Raw genomic sequence first — 21,879 nt, 5'->3', positions numbered from 1 at the left:
GGATAAATTTACATAGAGTAACAATATGGGGGGAGAACACTATAGATTTCACAAAATAATTGAAAGTCAAAATAAAAACGACACTTTTCCCTCCAAAAGGCCCAGAGCGAATCCCGGGACTTGTCAATGAATTGCAGTGTTACCAAGCCAAATAAAAATAATTCGGCAAAAATATGGTTGAAAATTTTAAAATATCGGAACAAATCAAAAGATTTCGCGAGTTGTGTAAATAAAAAGAAAAATTGGGCGAATATTTTTTTTTTTGTTGAATTTAATTACTTTATAATGGTTTTTATTCGTCAAGTTAAGAAATAATAAAATACAATATTTTAATATTGTATTTTATTATTATTGTATTTATTTATAAGTTGAAAAGCTTAGTAAAAATTGTATCTAGGGCGGTACCCTAGTTCTTCATGCCCAATAATTATTTTTATTTAACTCATTTGAAACATATTATTGGACGTATTGGATCTATAATCGGTGGTTGGATCTATATGCGTTAGCATCTAATAGTCTGTGGATCTAAAATAAGCACGTTTCGATTCAGCACAAAGCGAGTTTGTGTGAGTGAGATAGATATATTTTTTTATGGCTTTGTGAAGGACATTTAGCCAATGTCAAATTTAGGGAAGATATTATATTTTACTGAATAGATAAGCTAGAAATAGGAAATGAAACTATTTTTCTGGGTTTAAATCGCGTATATTTGTTTTTTCAAACAAACCGACGTTTCGGACCTTTTGTAGGTCCCATGGTCACGGTAAACTACAAATTTTCTAAGATGGTCCCTTTAATTTTTTCCATCCTTTAAGCCTGTGACACTTCATTTGATTTTTTTATTTTTATTTTTTACTAAGGCTTTGGCAAAGCCATCATCCTAAACATGAAGTTTAATTATGTTTCTGTAAATAGGGCCGTCACAAAGAGGATGGCAATTTGAGGCGGCGTGCTTGGATTGACTCGTGATTCCTTAAAACGGGCCGATACGGGTATTCTAATTCGAGATTTGTAAAATTTCGTGTTTTAATCTTCGATTAAGGCACAATGGCACTATCCTATTCCACTTTAAACTAGATTTCACAAAATAATTGCAAATCAAAACAAAAACGAAACTTTTCCCTCCAAAAGGTCGATAAAATCAAAAAATTAATCGATCTTCTGTTTTCTTATACTTTACTATAATTTTTCATAATAGTGTCCTTGTACAGAAATGCATACAAATGACAACGTCGTAGAAAGTTCCTATGTAAAGTTTGAAATATTGACGGCTCTCTCAAATAGCGCGAACTTTTAAGATAGTACTGTATTATAGAACTGCTTTTCTACTGGAAATGGAAAGTTTAATTGGTACGCAATGATTTGAAGTGGTAAGATAATCATTCAACGCACACGTGTTCTACTTGAATCAGTATGATTGATAATTAATCATGACATGTGATTAAGGTAACAAACACTTAATGAATCCTAAGCCACACAATAACGTTTATACCTCATAAAGTACGGAAATTAAAGCCTCCCTAGGAATGTCATATTAAATGTGGGAGCGTCTAACATTAAAATTTCGGATATTTCTAGTTTAATTTTTAAAAAGTTCACGTTCAAGTTCAGTTCAGTTGATGTCGATTCACTCATTCGGTACTTAACGTACTTGCGATATCAGTTTAAAGCTTTTTAATGTCTCTTATATTTACGGAATGATCACGTAGGTACATTTAACGATAACACCCTGTATAAATAAATACTCGGGTAACTTACAAAAATTACTTTATTTTTAAAAGTAAATTACAAATTCATTCTTTATTATCTTTTCAATAGAATAAGTGGAAATTCGAAATAGGTAGAGATTTCTAGCATTCATTGGAAACATTTTTCTTTTTACATTATATTAAGAGACAATTGGTCAGATAGTTTCATGTACTTTTACAAAATGAAGATGAATATTTAATATTCTAAGTTTATTTACATTAACAGAATAATTTCTGAGATTTTGTGATGAAGAGAATTATAATAATATACATATAATAAGTAGTTTAATATATATAAGAATGAGAATCAGACTAGATTAGTTCTACGTCGAGTCATGTTCTTATTTTAAAATGTAAATATTGATTTATAAAGTTATATTGTGTTGGATACAAATGTCGAGTTTCTTGTGCTTATTTTAAAAACCAAGCCAAAATACGTATTACAAAAAAAATATTGCTATTTTTGAACTTACTATTAAAAAAAGCAAAAGCATTTTAGAATAAATAATTTTAGGTTTAGGAAAACCGACAAGATCGCTAACATAAAGATACGAATTTAAAAAAACTAGATAATATTCAAGTACAATGTTGAATATTACAAAGATCTAGACTCAACGAGAGGAACTAAAAGGTGCGTAAAGGCGTGCGTCGGGTCAGCCGACGTACGCCACTGCGCAATCTTATTTATAATTAAAATAAAACTTAACAAGATAAAAATTCGTTCAACGACAAGTAAAAATCTGCTACAGCTATGCTACTCATCATTATGAATCAAGCAACATTCATTTGAGGCTATCAGTGTAATAGTGGTGTAACCCACATAAAATTTCTTTTCTATAATATTAAGTAGGTATTTTAAAGGATAAATACTAAAGTAGGTACATAATTATCTTATATTTGGGTGCTATTTTGATGTGTAAAAATGTTTAATTATTTTATTTTCTGTAAACATGAAAATAGCATTCAAATTTCAATTAGCCTCATTATAGAAAACGATTGTATGTAACGAGTTCTTAGGTTTTCGCGATTGTTACACATAGGAAATGAAACTATTTTTCCGGATTTAAATCGCGTATATTTGTTTTTGAAACAAATCGACGTTTGTGTGGTCACGGTTGGCTGAGGTGGCACAGTCATAACGTCGAATTGTTTGATAAAACAAATATACGCGATTTAATTCCGGAAATAGTTTGATTTTATGTAACTTAAGAGTGGTTGTACACGACGACTTTTCTTGCCTATCGCCTGTAGATCGCAAGTGCAGCGATCCAATCGCGCGTTTGTATCGATGCAGTCGCGTGTTTGAATCGCTGCTTACAGTCGCGCGTGTGTAACAGCTCTGATTCCATTCTTTTAGTTCCATTTTCAATTCTTAATTTTTTTAAATTTGTTCCTATTTTAATTCTTGGTATTTGAATGAGTTATTTAAAAAAAATATAATGTTAGCATTACAAGTTGTGCGTTCGTGACTACACATACCTACAGGGTTATTTGTATTTTACTAATAACCTCCCAGGATTCTATTACTGACAACTTAGCACAACAACTTATGTTCCATGAGTTTTAATAATTCACATTTTACTTTCATACAATAACAATATTTAAATAGATCGGTCTAGACGGTAATAACTCTGTGCAAAACGCAGGAACGCGAGTGGGAGTCGTCAGGGAGGACGTTTGTACAATTTACGAGATAGAAATCTAAAAAGTATCAGATAGTACAACAATCACAATACATGTTAAGAAGGAAAATTTCCATATTATTAACCTTAGAACTAAGTCCAAACTCATGGTACCACGATTTCGTTTAAGTAAGGTAAACGATTCTTTTATAGGGAACTGTATACGTTTTTACAATAAGATTCCGGAGCATATATTAAGATTACTTTTTCCTAAGTTTAAAAATTACATTAAAAGTATTTTAATTGAAAAGTCATATTACAAAATTATACACTACGTGTTAGATAAAGTTGTACCTATGGAAAGACAACAGGAGTGACAATGTGACTCAAAATGTATTCTATACCTAGCATTTAAGTTTATTTGAAAAGAGCAATCCCTATAGTAAGTTTCTTGCTCGTTCTTCCCAGCGAAGTGAATGAGCAGTAGCTTAAAAAATGACGTTTTCGAGTGTAAAAATTTTACCTATGCAATATATGATTATTTGACTTTGACAAAAACTTATAACTTTATTTTAGGTAAACCTAATATTTATGTGGTCTGTGGGTAAACTTATGTTTTGTAAAAAGTCATAGAATAAAGGTATTGTATATGACAATAGTAACATACTGCCGCCGTTAGTTGAAAGGCTCATGTGACATATTTTTTTTAATTTTGTTCTTTATACTGCCATGATCAGTAAAAAAAGGCCGATCTGTCACTATTTTTATTTTTCATATATGAATAAGTTATGAAGTTACTGCAAGAAAAAAGTATCTTTCGATTTAATTTCTTTAAAAATTATTTTTCGGTTATTGAGTTTTTGTCGCCCTTTCAAGTAACGACGGCGGTACAGTTCTGCGAGGTTGTTGGCATTTTACAAATAACCCAGTACGTATAATATTATTTTAAAACTTCTGCTGTTCTTAAGTTCTTTCTACTTGCCATTGAATGAACGACGACAATTTAACGTTTTACAACATCGACGTTACTCAAAGCTCTAGTTAGCCTTTAGCCAATTATAATTGGACCCCTGTTATTACTTTTAATATCTGTACTAACTTAAAACGTCTTTGAGAAACAACGTTTGAGTAACGTAAATGGAGCGGAAACACTTATACTCTTGTGTGGTCGTCATCAGTCGTTTGTGGGGGGACAGGGGGAGGTGGAGCGTGTAATACTCTTGCTAGCTCTGCTTTTTCGTCTGCTGAGAGTACGTAGACTGGTGGTGCCGCTGGTAAGAAGCGCTCTGCTTTGTGTGGTTCTCTTTGAAGTCTTGCCCGATATAGCATGACCAGAACACACAGTACACTAATGATGAATGCTGAAGTAGCCGCTAAAACTATTAGCGCTGTGTGGTAAGATGTTGCTGCTGACACCTGTAAAGTAAAAATATTAAGGTTTATTATTCATAGAAAAATCGAACAAACACAAAGAAAAATTCCTTCGATGTGGATTCGAACTAGCGTCTGTTGCCGCACCGGGGCCACCGCTCTAACCCAGTTGGGGTTACAGACCGAGTCGGCAGATCTAACGAATTATTCTGTGTCTGTTGCAAATCTTTGTATTGGGTTTAAACGGCTTTTTACCGTAGCGCCACCTGTGGAAAACCCATGAAATTTCACACAGCCAAGCAAAGAGTTACATTATATTTATCGGGTATAGAGTTATTAGCTCATATCGCCCCTGATAACTGACGCGGAAACTATTTTTTTCCTGTACGTTACACATTTTTATAAGTTCATTCTTCCTGCTGTGTTACTAGATTAATGATTATTTAAACATGTTTTGAAGTAAATTGTTGCCTTTGCTAAATATATTTCAGGTTTTCAGGTTTTGAAAAATTTTTTACAAATTGTATGGCTAATAAAAAGATGCCTTGAGGTGCCAGCGCTCTCTATTGCTTAACGACGCCCGTCTTCATGGACATGCAAAGTAAAAATGTGTCGCAACAATTGCAATATTTCTAGAGTCCAGTTAGATCGAAGAAATTTGTCTTTGTGTTTGTTGAGCCTTTTTTAGTTTAGTATTTAGATTTCTTGGTATTGTATTATAATTATAAACTAGAAAGCATAGTTACAAATTTATTGGAAACCTACTGTAGATTCACTAAGTATTTCTCTTTGCTGCATGGAAGGTGTGGGAGCAGCTAGTCTGTATTCGCTTCTAATGAAATCGGCTCCGAGAACATTGTCATCCGATTTGTTACTTTCAGCCATTTTTTCCTGTTTTGCCTGCGGACAATTATAGAATAATATTTGAAACTACATTTTCGATTAATTAATAGCCGGATAAAAATAATAAGTAATATTTAAAATGAATTATCATTATCCATTTTGTTTAGTGCGTTAACATTACATTTATTTTTTACTTTTTTTATTGACAACCACTCCAAATGCCTGGTCTCAAACTAAGGAATTCCCTGTGTTATGAGCACCAGAGCAAAGGAATTCACTCTGCGGTACTTCCCAGAACATCCAGATCATAACTATTTTATATAACGAGTTTTCGCGATTGTTACAATGAAAATGAAACTATTTTTCCGGATTTAAATCGCGTATATTTGTTTTTTCAAACAAACCGATGTTTCGGGCCCTTTACAGGTCCCATGGTCACGGTTGACTATAGAAACGTCGGTTTGTTTGAAAAAATAAATATACGCGATTTAAATCCGGAAAAATAGTTTCATTTTCTATATTTTATATAACTTCATTTCCTAAATTTGGTCCTACCGGGAATAGAACCCTTGACCTCCTCGTCCTGTGCCCATAGTGCAAACCGTTAGGCCACCGAGGTCGTAATGGAACCCAATGTAGAGTTCACACATGACAAATCTCGTGACGTTCAATGTAGCAATTTATTTTAGGTACCATTTACAAATTTTAAAAGTCTACTTACAATGTTCTCTATATGATAGATGATGTCAACGGCCCTAGGCCCAGAAAGCGAAGCTCGAAGTTTTGCCGTATTCTTGTCTTTTGATATAGTAACAGGTACATGAACCCCGAGTGCTGCCAGCTGAACTTCTAATGCGGCTCGAGCGCGCTCAGCAACGGCGTTCTCCACTCCTAGCAATTCAAGTTCCAATAAAGCTGATTCAACTTGCGTTTGTTCTGAAATACAAATAAAAAATACATTTATGTAATTATATCCAATCCGTTTCTCATTGAAAATATCAGTGTTTCTTAGTTAGGGAGTTAGCTTTTATTTTTGAACGAAACACTAAAAGTCAAATTTATTACTTATTTGTAAAATTTATTATAGATAAATAAAAATAGTGTAAGTTATTAAGTAAATATTTGTGATTTTAATTTAATAATATATTTTTTAAACAATATACATTAATAAAAACATCAAAAGGTTACTTTTGGTAACATTTAGAATGTGCCAATGATTCTCTTTTCTTCATAATTCGCGCCACTTTTTGGCCATTGCCCAGAAAACGGTGCGAATATTGATTTTTTTAATTTAAAAAGAGACGAATGTTTGGCCACAATCTAACCGACGATGTGGCTGATGACATTAGCCCTTAGACTATGGAAACCAAATGACATGTTTTATCTATCCATCCCCTAACCATTAGCCTTTGTCTAATATAAATGCCTATTCACTCTAACCTTGAACAGCCATAGACTGCCGGTTTTGGAAACCACAGCTACCGATACAGTGTATTCCACAAATTAGAAAGATATGTGTACGTATTCCATCGAGTATATAACCAGAAATAGAGACGAAATAAGGGCCATATATTCCTCGTAACACATTAGCGATACAGCTCTTTTAATATCAACTCTCTTTTGCACTGAAATATAGACAGGCCAACTACTAATCTGTGTGTACGTCTCCGTATATTCCAAAAAATATTCAGTATTTATTGTAATAAAGATAATATCTCTAACAATGCCGTGCTGTTCTATTCGATGGTGTGAGATAAACAGCAAAACATTTAAGTACAAAACAAACGGAATCACATTTCATCGGTAATTAAATATGTAATTTTGCAATTGGCGTCCATTATAGCCTAGCCCAAGTTAACTGGTCGATTTGAAAAGAAACAGTTGACGACACCCATTGACGACACCCGTCAATTGTTTCGAGCTAGCCAGTTGTCACGGTAATGATATTAATATACAGAATTGTTTTCAAACAAATTAAATCACATTTCGTCTCTATTTCTGGTCATATACTCGATGAGGTATTCTATTACTTTGTCGTGTATCAGAAATAATTAAGCAAAACACTCGTGCCAAATGGGCAGTAAGTTAACGACAAAGATGAAATGTATCGGATTTTCTAGTAGTCCGAAGGAAGAAGAATGAGGGTAGAACTAAATTGTAAAATATAAATGTAAGCAAGCAACTTGATTAGTGTTTTGCTTTTGCTCCCCCGAGTCCAAGTTATCTACCTGGTTATATACTACAAGTTATATACACAGTCCTTCCAAAGGGGATAGATAGCAGTACTCCATACACAACCGAACTGGTGCTCGTTAAAGATTTGAGAGAATTAAGAGAAGTAGGTATCTAAGTGTTTATTACTAAATTAATATTTACCACAAGGATCCTGTCCGTTATCTGTGACGATGGAAGCATGAGGCCTCCTCTGGCCTGCTGCGTCTACGCACCAGCATCTTCCGCGAGAGCATTGTCTTGGTGAAAATGACCCATCGGCCATACATCGCGGCCGTAGACCTTCAGCTCCTGCAAAATTCATACAAAGTGGATATTTTCAATGTATTTTACAATACTGGGCTAATGATAGAGCTTCCACTTTATTCGATTATTTAGCGAAATTTTGAAATTAGTTTGATGGTTTATCTGGCGAATGATTACGATAAACCATCAACCCCAAGAATAAGAATCTGGCCTCTAGTTTATTATATCCAAATAGCCAATCTGCCTACGATACGAAAATACAAACTTGACAATGTTACAATCGTATTTTCACCATTTAAAATCATCTGACATCACGGACATCGGTAAAATTTAATTTAACATTTAATGATAAGTAGTATTTTGATTTTATTAATTGTTTTCTTGAGGTATAGGGGCTAACATGTTCATTAACGACCAAAGCCCCTGAATAAATAAAGTCGCTTAAAGAAAACGAATGAAATGTATGTATTTTCTCACCATTCTCAATTTCCTCCTGCATCAGTTGACATTTGGTCTTCAAAATTGTCTTCTCTTTAACTTCATTAACCACAATAACAGTGCCCTCCTTTACCGCAGTGGGTTTTGGATCGATTATTTCTCTGACCTCTAGTGAATTCTTGGTTTCTGTTGGCTGGTCTGATTGAATCTCTCTTTCTTCTAAAGCAATGTCAATTTCTTCACTCTCTCCGTCATCGTCAAAGCGGTATGCTGTCATTTGCCTGATTAGTTCTTCTAATACTGAAATAACAGACAAAAAGGCCTCATTTGTAACATAACTATATAATTAAATTGGTTGACATGTTCACGCTGGAATTCTAAAAGAAAACATATTCGTGACATAAAATATTTTTTTTTACGGTACCAAGGGACGGGACGAACAAGTCGTGCGACTGGTGGTAAGCGACACGCCTGTCCATAACAATTTCAGTGCCGCTCTGAGCTTGAAATAAAAGATCTGAGGGGCACTGCCACTACACCCGTCACGCTGAGACATAGGTTTAATAAATCCCATGTGTCTGTAATTTCCCCAGCATCCTTCAAAATCCGCAGTAATGTGAGCATTACTGCTTGGCGGCAGAAATAGGTAAGGTGGCAGTACTTTTCTGGACGAACTCTTTCACAAGAAGCTCTACTGCTACTACACCATTTTTATCTACACTAAATGACCCTGAATCATGACAATGAAAACCATTAAACTATCTTTATTTTTTATACTTGGGTATATAATATATATTATAACAGGTTTTTACGACTTTCTCAATTTCATGATATTAGATTTTGTTGCCGACTGAAGAGCCAACTTCCTTTCAATTATTCAAAGGTTTATGGAATAAACTCGCCTTTCTACACTAACGTTTTTATTTTATTATATGGACAATAAAGTGTATACATACACGCCTTTAATTCCAATAAATACATTGAAATTTTTCGACAATGTTGTAAAAGAGTCATTATTAAGCGACTTACCTTCATCAGCACGAGCTCTTTCATCAAGCGGATCGCGTTGGACCCACTTACGTGCTTGTCTAAAATTGCATGTCGGCTTAGCTCCTCGCACCAAAGATCCTTTGAGGGGCTCTCCACGTGCGCTTACACACCAACATACATCTACGAAAATCACAAATAAGAGCGGTTACACACGGCGATTTTATGCAAATACGTTGCACCTTAAGCAATTATTAAGATGTATATACGTTGCACCTTAATAATTGCAAATGCACCTTAGTAATAATTATTATTAGATATACGTATTCCAGTTTAGTCTAAATTATTTTAATTCATGCTACTTTATTTCAACATATTCTAATTAATTTTCTTTGTTTTACTTTAGATTATATACGTGAATAGATACATAAATTGTTATTAATATTAAAAGTATCATAATGCAACGTGTAACGTAATATTATTGTCGAAATTCATTTAATGGAATCGTAATAGGGTCGCCACAGGCGGGCTTTGCCTAGTGTGGGACTGGCATGACATCGCTTATGCAATGCATATAAATGTTAAAACATAATGTCGACTTAGCATAAGCCTATTTTTTATTTTTAGAAATCTTATCATTGCTCTCTGTACTTGTGATGTCAAATAAATATAGTATATTATAATTATTTAATAAATAAATAAATACAATTCATTTAATTTTTTTGCGATTTCTTACCAATATGAGACATGCACTGTACTGGCTCCCAGGTTCCAGTAGCATCGCATTTCGGGATGAAAGTGCCCTTGCCGAATTTCTCGGATGCCGCTTCGTTCTTCTCGCGGAGTCTTTCACACGGGCTCAGCACTGTAAAAACCAATAACAGTACGTACATGTAGTACGACTCAGGTTGTGATTCACACGTATTGAAATCCCATTCAAGTGATTATCATGTTTTACACACCATGCTCCTTATTAGCAATTTATAATTTTGTAAAAATGGTGTACAGATGAGTTCCCTAGACTGTGAAGTGCTTTTATCAAAATGTACCGTGCAAGGTTCTTAAACACAATAGTAAATAATGTCGTTAATTCATATTTCCTTAAAATCCTGCAAAAACTGTATTCTTGTAAATCACAAAATTGTTTAAATACATATTAAGACAGTGCTAAATGATTGTGTATACATGCCACAAATATAGTATTAGATCCAAAATAAAAAACAATTTCAAATGATATTTAACGTGCCTTCATCTGGGGTCGTCAGCTCCTCTTTGATCAGTTTCGCTGTAGCATCTTTCACTGTCATAAAAATGTAAGTTACTTTGGTGGTTCTATACATAACAGAACTTAGTTCAGTGTAGATGTAATAGTTATTATGAATAGATTAGGACGTACCAGGACAAACAATATTGCATTCCTCCTTGGTCTTGAAGTTGTTATGATTGCCAGAACAGCCGTGGTAGCGGAATCTTTCACAACGATTTTTCTCATGATTGAAATGCCAACGGGTTGTATTGATGCCATCACCACCGACACATAGCCCCTCGTCTTTGTTTTCGAAGCAAACTTCACCTGCACCAAAAATAAACCTTTATATTAAAACAATAGTTATCGAAGATAAACATTTCCAAATCGAGAAGTGAGAATAATGTCAGTACAAAAAAAAACCGATGAAAAAAACCGACTTCAAAAGTTCGTGGAATTACATCTATTTGCCAAGTTTTACTGAAATCGATTTTCCGGTAACCGAAACCGGATTCATCACCTAGTTTGCAACCCTTAGAGGTGTAATATTTTCTTCAAATTTAAATAGGAACAATATTGAGGTACCCTCATTCCAACAAAAAAGAGACTAAAATTGAACTACAACATACGCTACTCCGACTATATGTTACATCGACATTATTTTATTCAGACATTGCGCTATTCCGACAATATGTTACTTCAACATTACTTTACTCTGACACTACGCTATTCCGACAATATATTACATCGACATAATTTTACTCAGACACTACGCTATTTCGACAACATAGACGAGATGTTTCTTAAAAAAATCTTTATACTCAGATAAGAAAAATCATGATTACATATTAGTTAGATTATAGTTTCCTTGTATCTTCTATGGTTTCGATTTCCCTATACTGTGCCATTTTAAAAAACATTCTGTATTTTAATAAAATAAATTTCCTGTTATATAATGCTGTCTTTTTTGTTGTATTGATCGATATAAGAAACCATTTCGTACGTGGGTTTGTAATGATGATTTTTCTTATCTGAGTACAAAGATTTTTTTAAGAAACATCTCGTCCGTGTTGTCGAAGTAGCGTAGTGTCCAAGTAAAATCATGTCGACGTAAAATATTGTCGGAGTAGAGTAGTGTCTGAGTAAAGCAATGTCGAAGTAACATATTGTCGGAGTAGCGTGTGTCGAAGTTTAAAAATTTGAACTAGAGTCCAAAAAAGAATCATGAAAGTCGGTTCACAAACCGGAGTTATCGCGTAACATACATATAAAAAAAATACAGTTGGATTGAGAACCTTCTTTTCGTCGTCGGTTAATGAAACAAAAATTACAATTCCTGAAGTACTTACGAGGCTTGGGACAACAGACAGCAGGCGCAGAGTCGTGTGGAGCAAATCGGCATGCGTGCGTGTAAGGGCAGGCAGCGGCATTAGGACCACATGGTAGAGGGCCTGAACTATCAGGTGCTTGGAGAGGAGCGACACCTCCTGGGCACTGAGGAGTCGGAGCACATCGAGCTAGAGGTGGACAGGATTCTCCCTGTGAATTATTATGACACTTCTTTATTCTATGGACCGTGTATCAAGAACTCATAAAGTAACTTGGCACAATGCATTTAAAAGTAATTAAATTAATAATAAAATTAATTCTGTTTTGAAATAGTATAGATTTAAGTAGCAGTAGAGCTTAGTGTGAAAGTGTTCGTCCAGGGAAGTACTGCCACCTTACCTATTTCCACCACCAAGCAGTAATGTGAGCATTACTGCATTCCGATATAGAAATCTAAGGGTACTGGCGATATTACAGGCACATTGGACATTTATTTATTTATTTATTTATTCAATTATAAATGGTGTAACCTGACAGTATTCATTGACCATAGCGTTACGCCAATTTAATTTTAACAAAATAAAAATACAGATAAAACAAAAGAAAAATTAACAAAAATTAAAATTAAAAACAAGTAAAAATCTTAAACAAAACATATTACTAATCTAAACTTAAATTAAATAACTAACTAATAAACTAAAAACCATCCTGTCTTCTCTCTAGCACTCTTTTCCATTCATTCAACAGTCTCGCTATCCCTGTCACAAATAGATCATATTGCGGCGTTGCTGCGAGTACGGAGTTGAGGAGAGAAGCCGCTCGGGGAAGGGGAGAGTGTCGGTATTGTTCAGTGCGTGTAGGCACAGTTGCTAACAAGGGCACACCTCGTCGCCTGGTACAGTAGTCTCTAGGTACATTGAATTTAAGGGTCATTTCCACAAGGTACATACTGTTTATATTATTCCTTATAACATTTAATACGAAGGTGAGTAAGGACAAATTTCTGCGTAACTCCAACGACTCGAAACCTAGGTGACCCTGTAGGAACCGTGTTGGATACATAAATGGGTAGTAAATGTGATTCTTTTTATATAGGTATCTTAAAAACTTTTTTGTACTTGTTCCAACATAAGAATATGTTTCTTCCCTTGAGGAGACCAGACCACTGCACTCGCCTCGAGGACGCTGCGAACCAGTGCCGGACATGTCAATTTATGTCTCAGGGTGTCGGGCGCAGTGGCAGTGCCCCTCATATCTTTGTGGTTACAAACTCTGAGTGGTACTGCAACTGTTATGGACAGGCGTGTCGCTTGCCATCTGGCGCACGACTGGTTCGTCCCGTCACTTAGTTTTAATAAAAAAAAAGCTATAAAAAGTACAAGACAGTAAACATACATCACATTCCACTGAAACAAGTTCGCAGGTTTCGTCATTACGACATTTGGCGTCCTCACATGGATCCCTGCAATGGCAGGTTGGACAACCGTTGTTGTTGAGTTGTCGTCCGTAGGGGCACGTCTTCTCACATTTCGGTTCAGGACATACGATAGGCGAATCGCAGGGCGGTGTCGAGTTTGTTACTCTTGTGCCAGGAATCTAAAATATATCAAAGATTTGAGATTTTTTGTGAATTAACTAGTTTTGTTATGAATACAAAGATCGCATACACAGAAAAAATTTCCTCGACACGGCGACCCGATGGGACTTGAATCCACGTCCATGCTGCACCGTAGAAGTGGTTAGAGCAATAGATACCGAGTTGTCGAAATTCTCTTATGTGTTTTTATTATAGATCTTTGTGCTGTTTTCGGCATTCGTCTTCGCTACTGACATCTAGTGAGAGATCTTTGAATAGCCATCTCACCGCGCAGCTTTATAGGTATCACAACTGACGCAGATGTCACTTTTCAATCAAATGTATCTATTGAGATTTTTTGTGAATTAACTCCACTAATTTTGTTATGATTATGAATGCAAAGATGGAAGACACAGAATAATTGTTAAGCAAAAAGGATCCAATCCACAAAATCAAAAAGTAAGTTATATGCACGAAACGATTCCTAAAGTCTAACCTCTTAGATCAGCAAAAAAAAATCCAACATATACACAGAAATATATATCTCTGAAGTTACATGACATTATAAGTTTTGAAAATAGAACAACAGTGAGAAACACTTTTAAACTTCAAACTGCCATGTCTCGAAAGTGACTGGATATGCATTGGATCCATACGTCCAATTAAAAATCCAAGAAACAAACTACTTTTCACAGGTAAAGTAAATTTATTAACCACGAAGAACATATTGCTGCTTTTCAAGAAAAGTAACTCAATCTAAAATATCGGAAATGAAACTATTATTCCGGATTTAAATCTAGTACATTTGATTTTTTTAAACTATTGAGTCAACCGTGACCGTGGAACCTGTAAAGGGCCCGAAACGTTGGTTAATTGAAAAAAAAAACAAATGTACGCGATTTAAATCCGGAATAATAGTTTCATTTCCTATGTGTAACAATCGCGAAAACCGAAGAACTCGATACATTCTTAAATAGTTATTATTGTGACTTATGACTAAAATTTATTAAGAAAATATTTGGTGTGAATGGGACACCAAGCTTTTTATTTGTTAAAATACTCGTAATCGCGTGACAACATTAGGATTTTATTATATTATTATATATTAGGAAAAAAAGTGACAAATGTAATGATTTCAAATGCACTTGCATCATTGCTTACCTGCGAAATAAAGATATTTTTTTTTAAATATCTGGCACGGTATGCTAGAAGACGTCGGTTCGAATCCGGCCGGATCGAAGGTATTTTTTCTGAGTGGTCGATCTTTGTATTAATAATTATAACAAACTAGTGGAGTAATTTCATATAAAAATAATTGAATATCAATTCAATACAATGAATAGCGACATCTATAGTCGAGACTGGTAGCTGTAAAGGTATCTAACTGGGTTACGAAATACTTTCACAGATTTCTCATAGATAATAATAATAATCATTTATTTCCATTTCCAATCACAATGGTATTGATCTTATAAAAGATACATACAGAAGTTGAAATGACAACGTGTTTGACAATTGTGAGAGAGCGGAATCTGTACTAGGATACCCTGTGTTTCAGTATTCCGACCACTTTCCACCACACCGACCACAATTCCACTCTCAGACTCGATCGATGGCGCTACGGCTAAAAAGTCAATGAAAATCCAAATACAAAGATACGACGCAAGGACTTAGAAAAATTCGTGAGGTCCGCTGGTTCCTTCCGTGGCTTAGTTGGCATAGCGTCTGCCACGGTATGTTAGAAGACGTCGGTTCGAATCCGGCCGGATCGAAAAATTTTTTCAGAATGTACGATCTTTGTATTAATCATTTTAACAAACTAGTGGAGTAACTTCACATAAAAATAATTAAATATCAATTCAATAAAAATTTCAAAGATAATTTTCATTTTGATCTAACTTCGTCGAATGTACCTAGCTACTTATATTCGAACCGATAAAACAGAAGATCTTCTAATAATTGCAAAAATATCTGTCTATGCTATGCACAAAGTCATGGGCATAGCATATTTATTCATAATGAAGTCTATAATGTATGAAAAACTAACCTCGTTGCCAGCAATATCGACACACCAACATGATTGGTCAGTTCTTCGGCACTGTATACGTTCATATGAACCATCATCCCTGCATTGCGGTATGTAAGACCACGATGGTGGACTGCCACTTTCAGCTGCTGTGTGAAGTGCTGCTGATCTGGAAAATTATAGATATTGTCGAATCCAAATAAAAGAAGTGCCAAAGCTTCTTAATAAACATTTTCAATTAATTTAATCTTAATCCACGACTAGATGATATCAGCAGATTTGATTTATGATTTATTAGGTACCTATCATAATAATATAATAATAATAATAATAACGCACACACTCAACATAGCCCCGCATTAGGGAAACCCTGTGTCGCGGGTGCCATGGACACACACATAGACAACCACAAATTACACCCAAACTCACGAGAGAAATAAATGTAGGGCATACGAATATTTCTCCTGGCCCGGGAATCGAACCTGGGACCTCTGCGTGGCAGTCCTGCATGGTAACCGTTCGGCCATGGAGGCAGTTTCATAAAATAATACTTATGATATCTTAAAGTACATTTAGAGATAACTTACCTCATTTGTTGACAAGCAGACTGATGCATGGTGGTGGTGCAAGCAGTGCCGCAACCTGTCGCGCAACAGCGCTCATTATGTCCACACTCTGCATCAGTTCTGCAGAGCCACTCACAAACTCCATTTGACGGTACCAAGAATGGACAATGGCCAGGTTTTCGGGGCAAACCTAAGTAGAATAAAATACTGTTATAGCTTCGTTTACTTTCGTTTTAGTCTATATTACTCAAGCTTTATATAAATCATGCATCAATCATATTATATGGTCATGCTCCAAGACCATTTAGATACACTACAATCCAGATATACCAGGATTGCAACGTTCTGGCGGTGAGACAGCTCCTTGTGCTCCAAATTATTGTGCAACATCATTCCTCTGTCTCATGGGCTGACTTAAGTTATGCCACCAGAAGAAAGTAACTAGTATGTACGCAAATACACTATAGAACCATAGCAGACAGTACAGGTGTATAAGCTCATTTCTGTACAATAAAATAGATTAAACAATTTAATTAGCTCATCTCAATAAAATCTCTTTACGTTTTTGGTTAATTTGGCTTATGGTTCGACGGAATATTTAACAAACCGAGGATCAATAATATATACTAAATTTTTTTCTATATAGTAATTTTATTGAAAAAAGTCATGCAGATTGCATTAGAAAAATGTCATAACACACACACGCACGCACGCACGCAAGCACCCACAAACGCACGCACGCCCGCACTCCACATGTACGCACACACGTACGCACGACGCACGCAAGCACGCACGCTCACACGCAAGCACGCACGCTCGCACGCATGAACGCAGACACGCACACACACAAACGCACGCGCGCACCACCTAGTTTGTTATCTTTAATATGATTTTATTATTATTATTATTATTATTACTATTTTGTTCGTTTAATTTGCATATTGTTTCAGTTATTCTTATTGATCTTTATTTTCTCTCTTTTACATTATTATTATATTTTTCTATTTAATTTTTTTTTCTCTGTTTACAATTTAATGCAATAACCTTATTGTCACACTTTTTTGTAGTAAGGTTGTTAATTAAGACATCCTACTTTGAGAGTCAGGGAATATATTATTTTGCAATGTTTTAACCTTATCCTAGATTTAATGTTTTTGCTGTGAACTAATGCTTGGAAATAAATACACTATTATTATTTTTAAATCTAAAACTACTTACACGCAGGTACAGGAGGGCAGTACTCAGCGTCACAGGCGACATCCACAACAGTGCACGCCCGATCAGCAGAGCAAGTAACGCCGGAACATGGGTCACGGCATTTACATGTAGGGCATTTGTTTGATCCTAGCTCAAAACCGTAATCACATCCCATGCGGCAAGTTAAGTCTAGACATTCAAGATCTGTTCTTACTCTGAAAGGATGAACAATCGATTAGACTAAAATAAAACCTTTATCATCCAAATATGTATGTATCATAAGATCGCTAGAAACTTTCGGCGAACAAATTTAGTATTTTGACAACTATTGAATTTTGACAAATTTAACGGGGGCTATAACTATAAGACTATGTACTGACCTATCACAATCAACATCTGAAGCATTATTGGTACTGGTCTCAGGTATCTCAGTACCGAAGGAGTCGACACACCAGCAACGTCCATTGGCGCATTGCTGTGCCGTGAATGAACCATCAGATTTGCACGTGGGCGCCGGTAGAGCCAGTTTCATCCCGTCAACGGTACCTTCCATTTTCTCGTCAAAATCTCGGAGATACTCGCACACTGCAATTTTTTAATAATCAAGTCATAACACATAACAGCATAGCATATAACAACATAGTTATGAAATTAAATCTGTGATCTCTTGACTGACTTGTAGGAATATCGTCCACTCTATCTGTCTGTAGACGCATTTTTGCCGGATCAATGCACACAGGGCCACAACTTGTCGTAGAGCAGCACACAAGATCATTGTCGCAAACCCCATCAGCGCAGACCATAGTCGAATTCAGACCACACAATGATTCTGCTTCTGTGCCGCACGTTTCAACGTTTACCTAAGAAATAAATTGTATTTTACAGGTGTATTGTTGCGTTCATATGATATCAAATTCCACGCAAAAATTTAAAATATGTTAATCGACTACTCTTACGACTGTTATTAAATAATTCAATTTCTATTAAGAACATCATCTGACCTCCATAATTTCGCTGTCAGTGGCGTTGTTGTCAAAAGTAGGATCGGGACAGCAAACGGCTGCACTGCTGTGTCTGAACCGCATACAAATATGAGCGCCAGGACAATCTGGATCAGTTTCGCAGCCCACTACACTGCCTATATCGTCCGTCGCTGGGACGCCAACATCGCAGGGATTTTCGTATGATACTCGAGGTCGACCTGCAAAATGAGAAGGAAGTTTAAGAAATTTAGCCATATTTAACTCGTTGAACAAGATTGAATCGGTTGTAGCTTAGTATGAAGGACTTACAGACAGGATATCCAGTGCACAGTTCACTTGAGCAGTCAGCATCTCTGACTCTGACACACTCTTGTTCGTCTGGACAAGGATAACCAGCACAAGGATCGTCACATTCGCAAGTGGGACAACCATCGGTTCCTGATTTATATCCGTATTCGCATACACCTGCGCAGAGTGCCCTAGCGCACGAGTTGAGACTTCGAGCCCCGCTGCGAGTCGCAGGAAGTGGGACTGCAGAACATTCTACTCCATGAGCAGGACCCATTGATCCGCGAAGTTTATTACCATCTGAGTCAACGCACCTGGAAAGTCGAAAATTTAACAACTATTCTAACCTTTGAAATTTACGGAAAATCAATAAAATTACAAACTGACCAACAAACTAAACCATTTCTCGAACATTGTCGTGATCTGAATGACCCGTCCGATGCGCATTGCGGCACATAGCCTCTGCCTTCCTTTTCACTGACCACTAACAGCTCAGCTAGCATTTTTTGTTGCGTGCACATAGTCACATTGTGAGGTAGTGTACAATGTTTTCCACATTCTCCTCCGTCACAACATTTTTGCATAGATGGACATTCGAGATCATGAGCGCAAGGAGTACCACAGTCTTCTTCTGTTGATGACGGCAGTGGACAAGTACCGGCTTTTTGGAGTTCTAGAGACGCAGGGCAACATACGCCATAGTCATTTCCTGTAATATTGATTGTTGAGTATGAGGGTACTATAGTTTTGTCGACCTAGTTAATTGTGGCAACATATCTAATTTAACTTAATTAAATTTTTGTTTACATTTCCAACATAATCTATTTACAAAATACAACCTTAGAGCGGCGTATTTGTCTTTGAATCATGATTGTTATAGATAGCGTCGCATGTTTCAGTAAACATGTCGTATTTGGACAACAATAGGTGATTGTGGCTTATGCTTTATGGACTTACCATTTTCAACGAGACATTTATACAGTGGTGGGCAGTTTGGTTTTCCTGGGTCAGTGCCACATAAGAATGGTCGGTTAGTCTCAGATATAAGAAGGGGTTCACCAGCGGGGCAGATGTTTTGTAAACTTCTGCCTCGTTTACCTGTAAATTTCGAATAGTTGTATTAGGCCTTTGATATATGAAACCGTTTACCACGTCATGCATGACTTATACTAACATGTTGGCACAGGAGGACAAGGGGCTCGCAAGCATGGCGTCTCCTCTAGTTGGCACGATAATGATCCTGGACATGTGATGGATGAACAAGGGTCTCGGCATTTGCAGAGCGGACAGCCTTGTGCATCCAGCTCGAAACCAAGAGGACATAACATCCTGCAAGTGTGAGCCGCACAAGGAGCAGTTCTTGAGCAGTTGACTAACGCTGCCGCCGGTGCTCTTGTGCCAGGAACCTAAAAATAAAATGTTTATTTATGTGCGAATGCAACTCACGTCTACGGCAATTGCCGTGGTTGATTACCAACTCCTTAAAAGTTTACCTTTCTTCATTTGTTTAATGGTTTGGTTGGTCGTGTTTATATGTACGTATAAACAGATAGAGTACATTACTGGTAACTATAGTTAGTAAAATTAACATAATCCAACTCGCGACTATAATAGCGTAGAGTAATATCAATACTACCTATTGCCTGCCTGCCTCCGTGGCCGAACGGTTACCATGCCGGACTGTCTCGCAGAGGTCCCAGGTTCGATTCCCAGGCCGGGAGAAATATTTGTATTGCCTACATTTATTACTCTAGTGAGTTTGGGTGTCATTTGTGGTCGTCTTATGTGTGTCCATAGCACCCGCGACACAGAGTTGAGTGTGTGCGTTATTAATATTATATATGCGTTATTGCATGATGTTATTGGAATGCGTGTCGTGATTGTAAATGTAAGTATATAACCATCTGCATTTGGACGATTGAACCAAAAGTTACATCATGAGTAGCATATACAATTCCCACGATTTCTACATCTCAAACCTATCTCAATGCTCTTTCCAAATTTATTTTAAATTAAAAAATATAAATCAATTTTTAATAATAAATCATACCTCAAATCCAGCCTCATCAACGCACCAACAAGAGCTGACAATCTCATTATCGCACTGGATCTCCTCGAATTCCCCATCAGAGATCCTGCATCTTGGTGCGCGGATTGATTTAAGTGTTCCTCTACCACCACGGCTGTTCTCAGCCACGAGGGCCCGAGATATCCGTTCTGATGACAGTTTTATGTTTTCACAACCTGCAATATAACGCAATTTTAACAGTTTAGCGCATTTTAGTACATCAGAAATACGGGAATTATCGATTTTTTCCCTTAGAATGGTTAGATTCGAGTGACATCTATTTAACCGTGACTAATACCTGTTGTAGCGGCTGAGAAAGAAATTAACTTACAAGGTTGTGTACTTAGTATATATATTCTATTTATATCGCCAGAGAATGACGTACCTGTATAAAGCGGGTCGACGCAGACCTGCCCACAAGATGTGTTGCAGCAGATCTGATTGTCGCAATAGTCGTCTGAGGTGCATGGCGTTGCCCGAGCACTACAAACTCCAGGCTCTGACGGACATCTGCCTATCAGCTCCGCGCTTGCTACAACAATAAAAATACCTTTAACAAAACGATTACCTACCAACATACTACAGTTCTTAGTTATTTATTTTATTTATTTACTTCAATGGCCAAGACTAACTTAAAGAAGCTAAATTAAATAATAATAGTCACAACTGAGAGCCAATTGCAGATCCTCACGAAAAGAAATGTAATAAGGAACGTGGACGCACAATTTAACTAACATGTTACCTACATAAAACATAACTTATTAAGTAAAACATAAAAAGACAACCGCAGTTGCAAGCCTCACTATAAGTCAAAGAAATACCCACTCAGTACTCACCTTGCCGAAATCACACTGGTATTGAAAAGATCCAGATCAAAAGAATTACACATAATGTTAAAATTATTGCTTGCACGCTACATATACTCCCTTTGCCTGTAATTAGTACGGGCCGGGGGTAGAACCAAAACTGGATTGTTTTTGAAACATTTAGAGGGAACTCTCAGAGATATTTGTGATACTAAATCTGGGCAGTCAATTGAGCCTGATGTCTGTGATGTTGACGACAACAGCGCAACGATAGTTGAAATATTCGATAAATTCACGTTAGAATTAT

General features: G+C 36.2%; 1 protein-coding gene across 2 annotated transcripts in view; it reads right to left on the bottom strand.

The window, feature by feature from the left end:
• Positions 1–3,879: 3,879 nt before the first annotated feature.
• The window catches only part of LOC113226430 (neurogenic locus notch homolog protein 3-like), a 134,139-nt gene continuing 116,139 nt past the window's right edge, over positions 3,880–21,879 (bottom strand). The window contains exons 3-25 of one of the 2 annotated variants that reach the window (XM_026459038.1): positions 21,152–21,298; positions 20,749–20,942; positions 19,873–20,104; positions 19,656–19,796; positions 19,086–19,407; positions 18,720–19,012; positions 18,429–18,628; positions 18,104–18,287; positions 17,808–18,012; positions 17,449–17,642; positions 16,252–16,420; positions 15,686–15,833; positions 13,458–13,658; positions 12,083–12,272; positions 10,884–11,060; positions 10,734–10,787; positions 10,224–10,352; positions 9,530–9,670; positions 8,540–8,800; positions 7,961–8,107; positions 6,306–6,520; positions 5,507–5,641; positions 3,880–4,786 (exon numbers count right to left, since the gene is read on the bottom strand). In XM_026459038.1, the coding sequence (XP_026314823.1) occupies positions 4,523–4,786; positions 5,507–5,641; positions 6,306–6,520; positions 7,961–8,107; positions 8,540–8,800; positions 9,530–9,670; positions 10,224–10,352; positions 10,734–10,787; positions 10,884–11,060; positions 12,083–12,272; positions 13,458–13,658; positions 15,686–15,833; positions 16,252–16,420; positions 17,449–17,642; positions 17,808–18,012; positions 18,104–18,287; positions 18,429–18,628; positions 18,720–19,012; positions 19,086–19,407; positions 19,656–19,796; positions 19,873–20,104; positions 20,749–20,942; positions 21,152–21,298 (4,343 nt within the window). In that variant the 3' untranslated portion in view covers positions 3,880–4,522. The remainder of the gene's footprint in view (positions 4,787–5,506; positions 5,642–6,305; positions 6,521–7,960; positions 8,108–8,539; positions 8,801–9,529; positions 9,671–10,223; positions 10,353–10,733; positions 10,788–10,883; positions 11,061–12,082; positions 12,273–13,457; positions 13,659–15,685; positions 15,834–16,251; positions 16,421–17,448; positions 17,643–17,807; positions 18,013–18,103; positions 18,288–18,428; positions 18,629–18,719; positions 19,013–19,085; positions 19,408–19,655; positions 19,797–19,872; positions 20,105–20,748; positions 20,943–21,151; positions 21,299–21,879) is intronic. The other variant, XM_026459039.1, reaches the window with a different exon arrangement.

The sequence above is a fragment of the Hyposmocoma kahamanoa genome, unplaced genomic scaffold, assembly GCF_003589595.1.
Source record: "Hyposmocoma kahamanoa isolate Upper Pololo Valley unplaced genomic scaffold, ASM358959v1 192, whole genome shotgun sequence".
Taxonomy (NCBI): domain Eukaryota; kingdom Metazoa; phylum Arthropoda; class Insecta; order Lepidoptera; family Cosmopterigidae; genus Hyposmocoma; species Hyposmocoma kahamanoa.
This window is presented reverse-complemented; position numbering and strand designations above follow the sequence as displayed.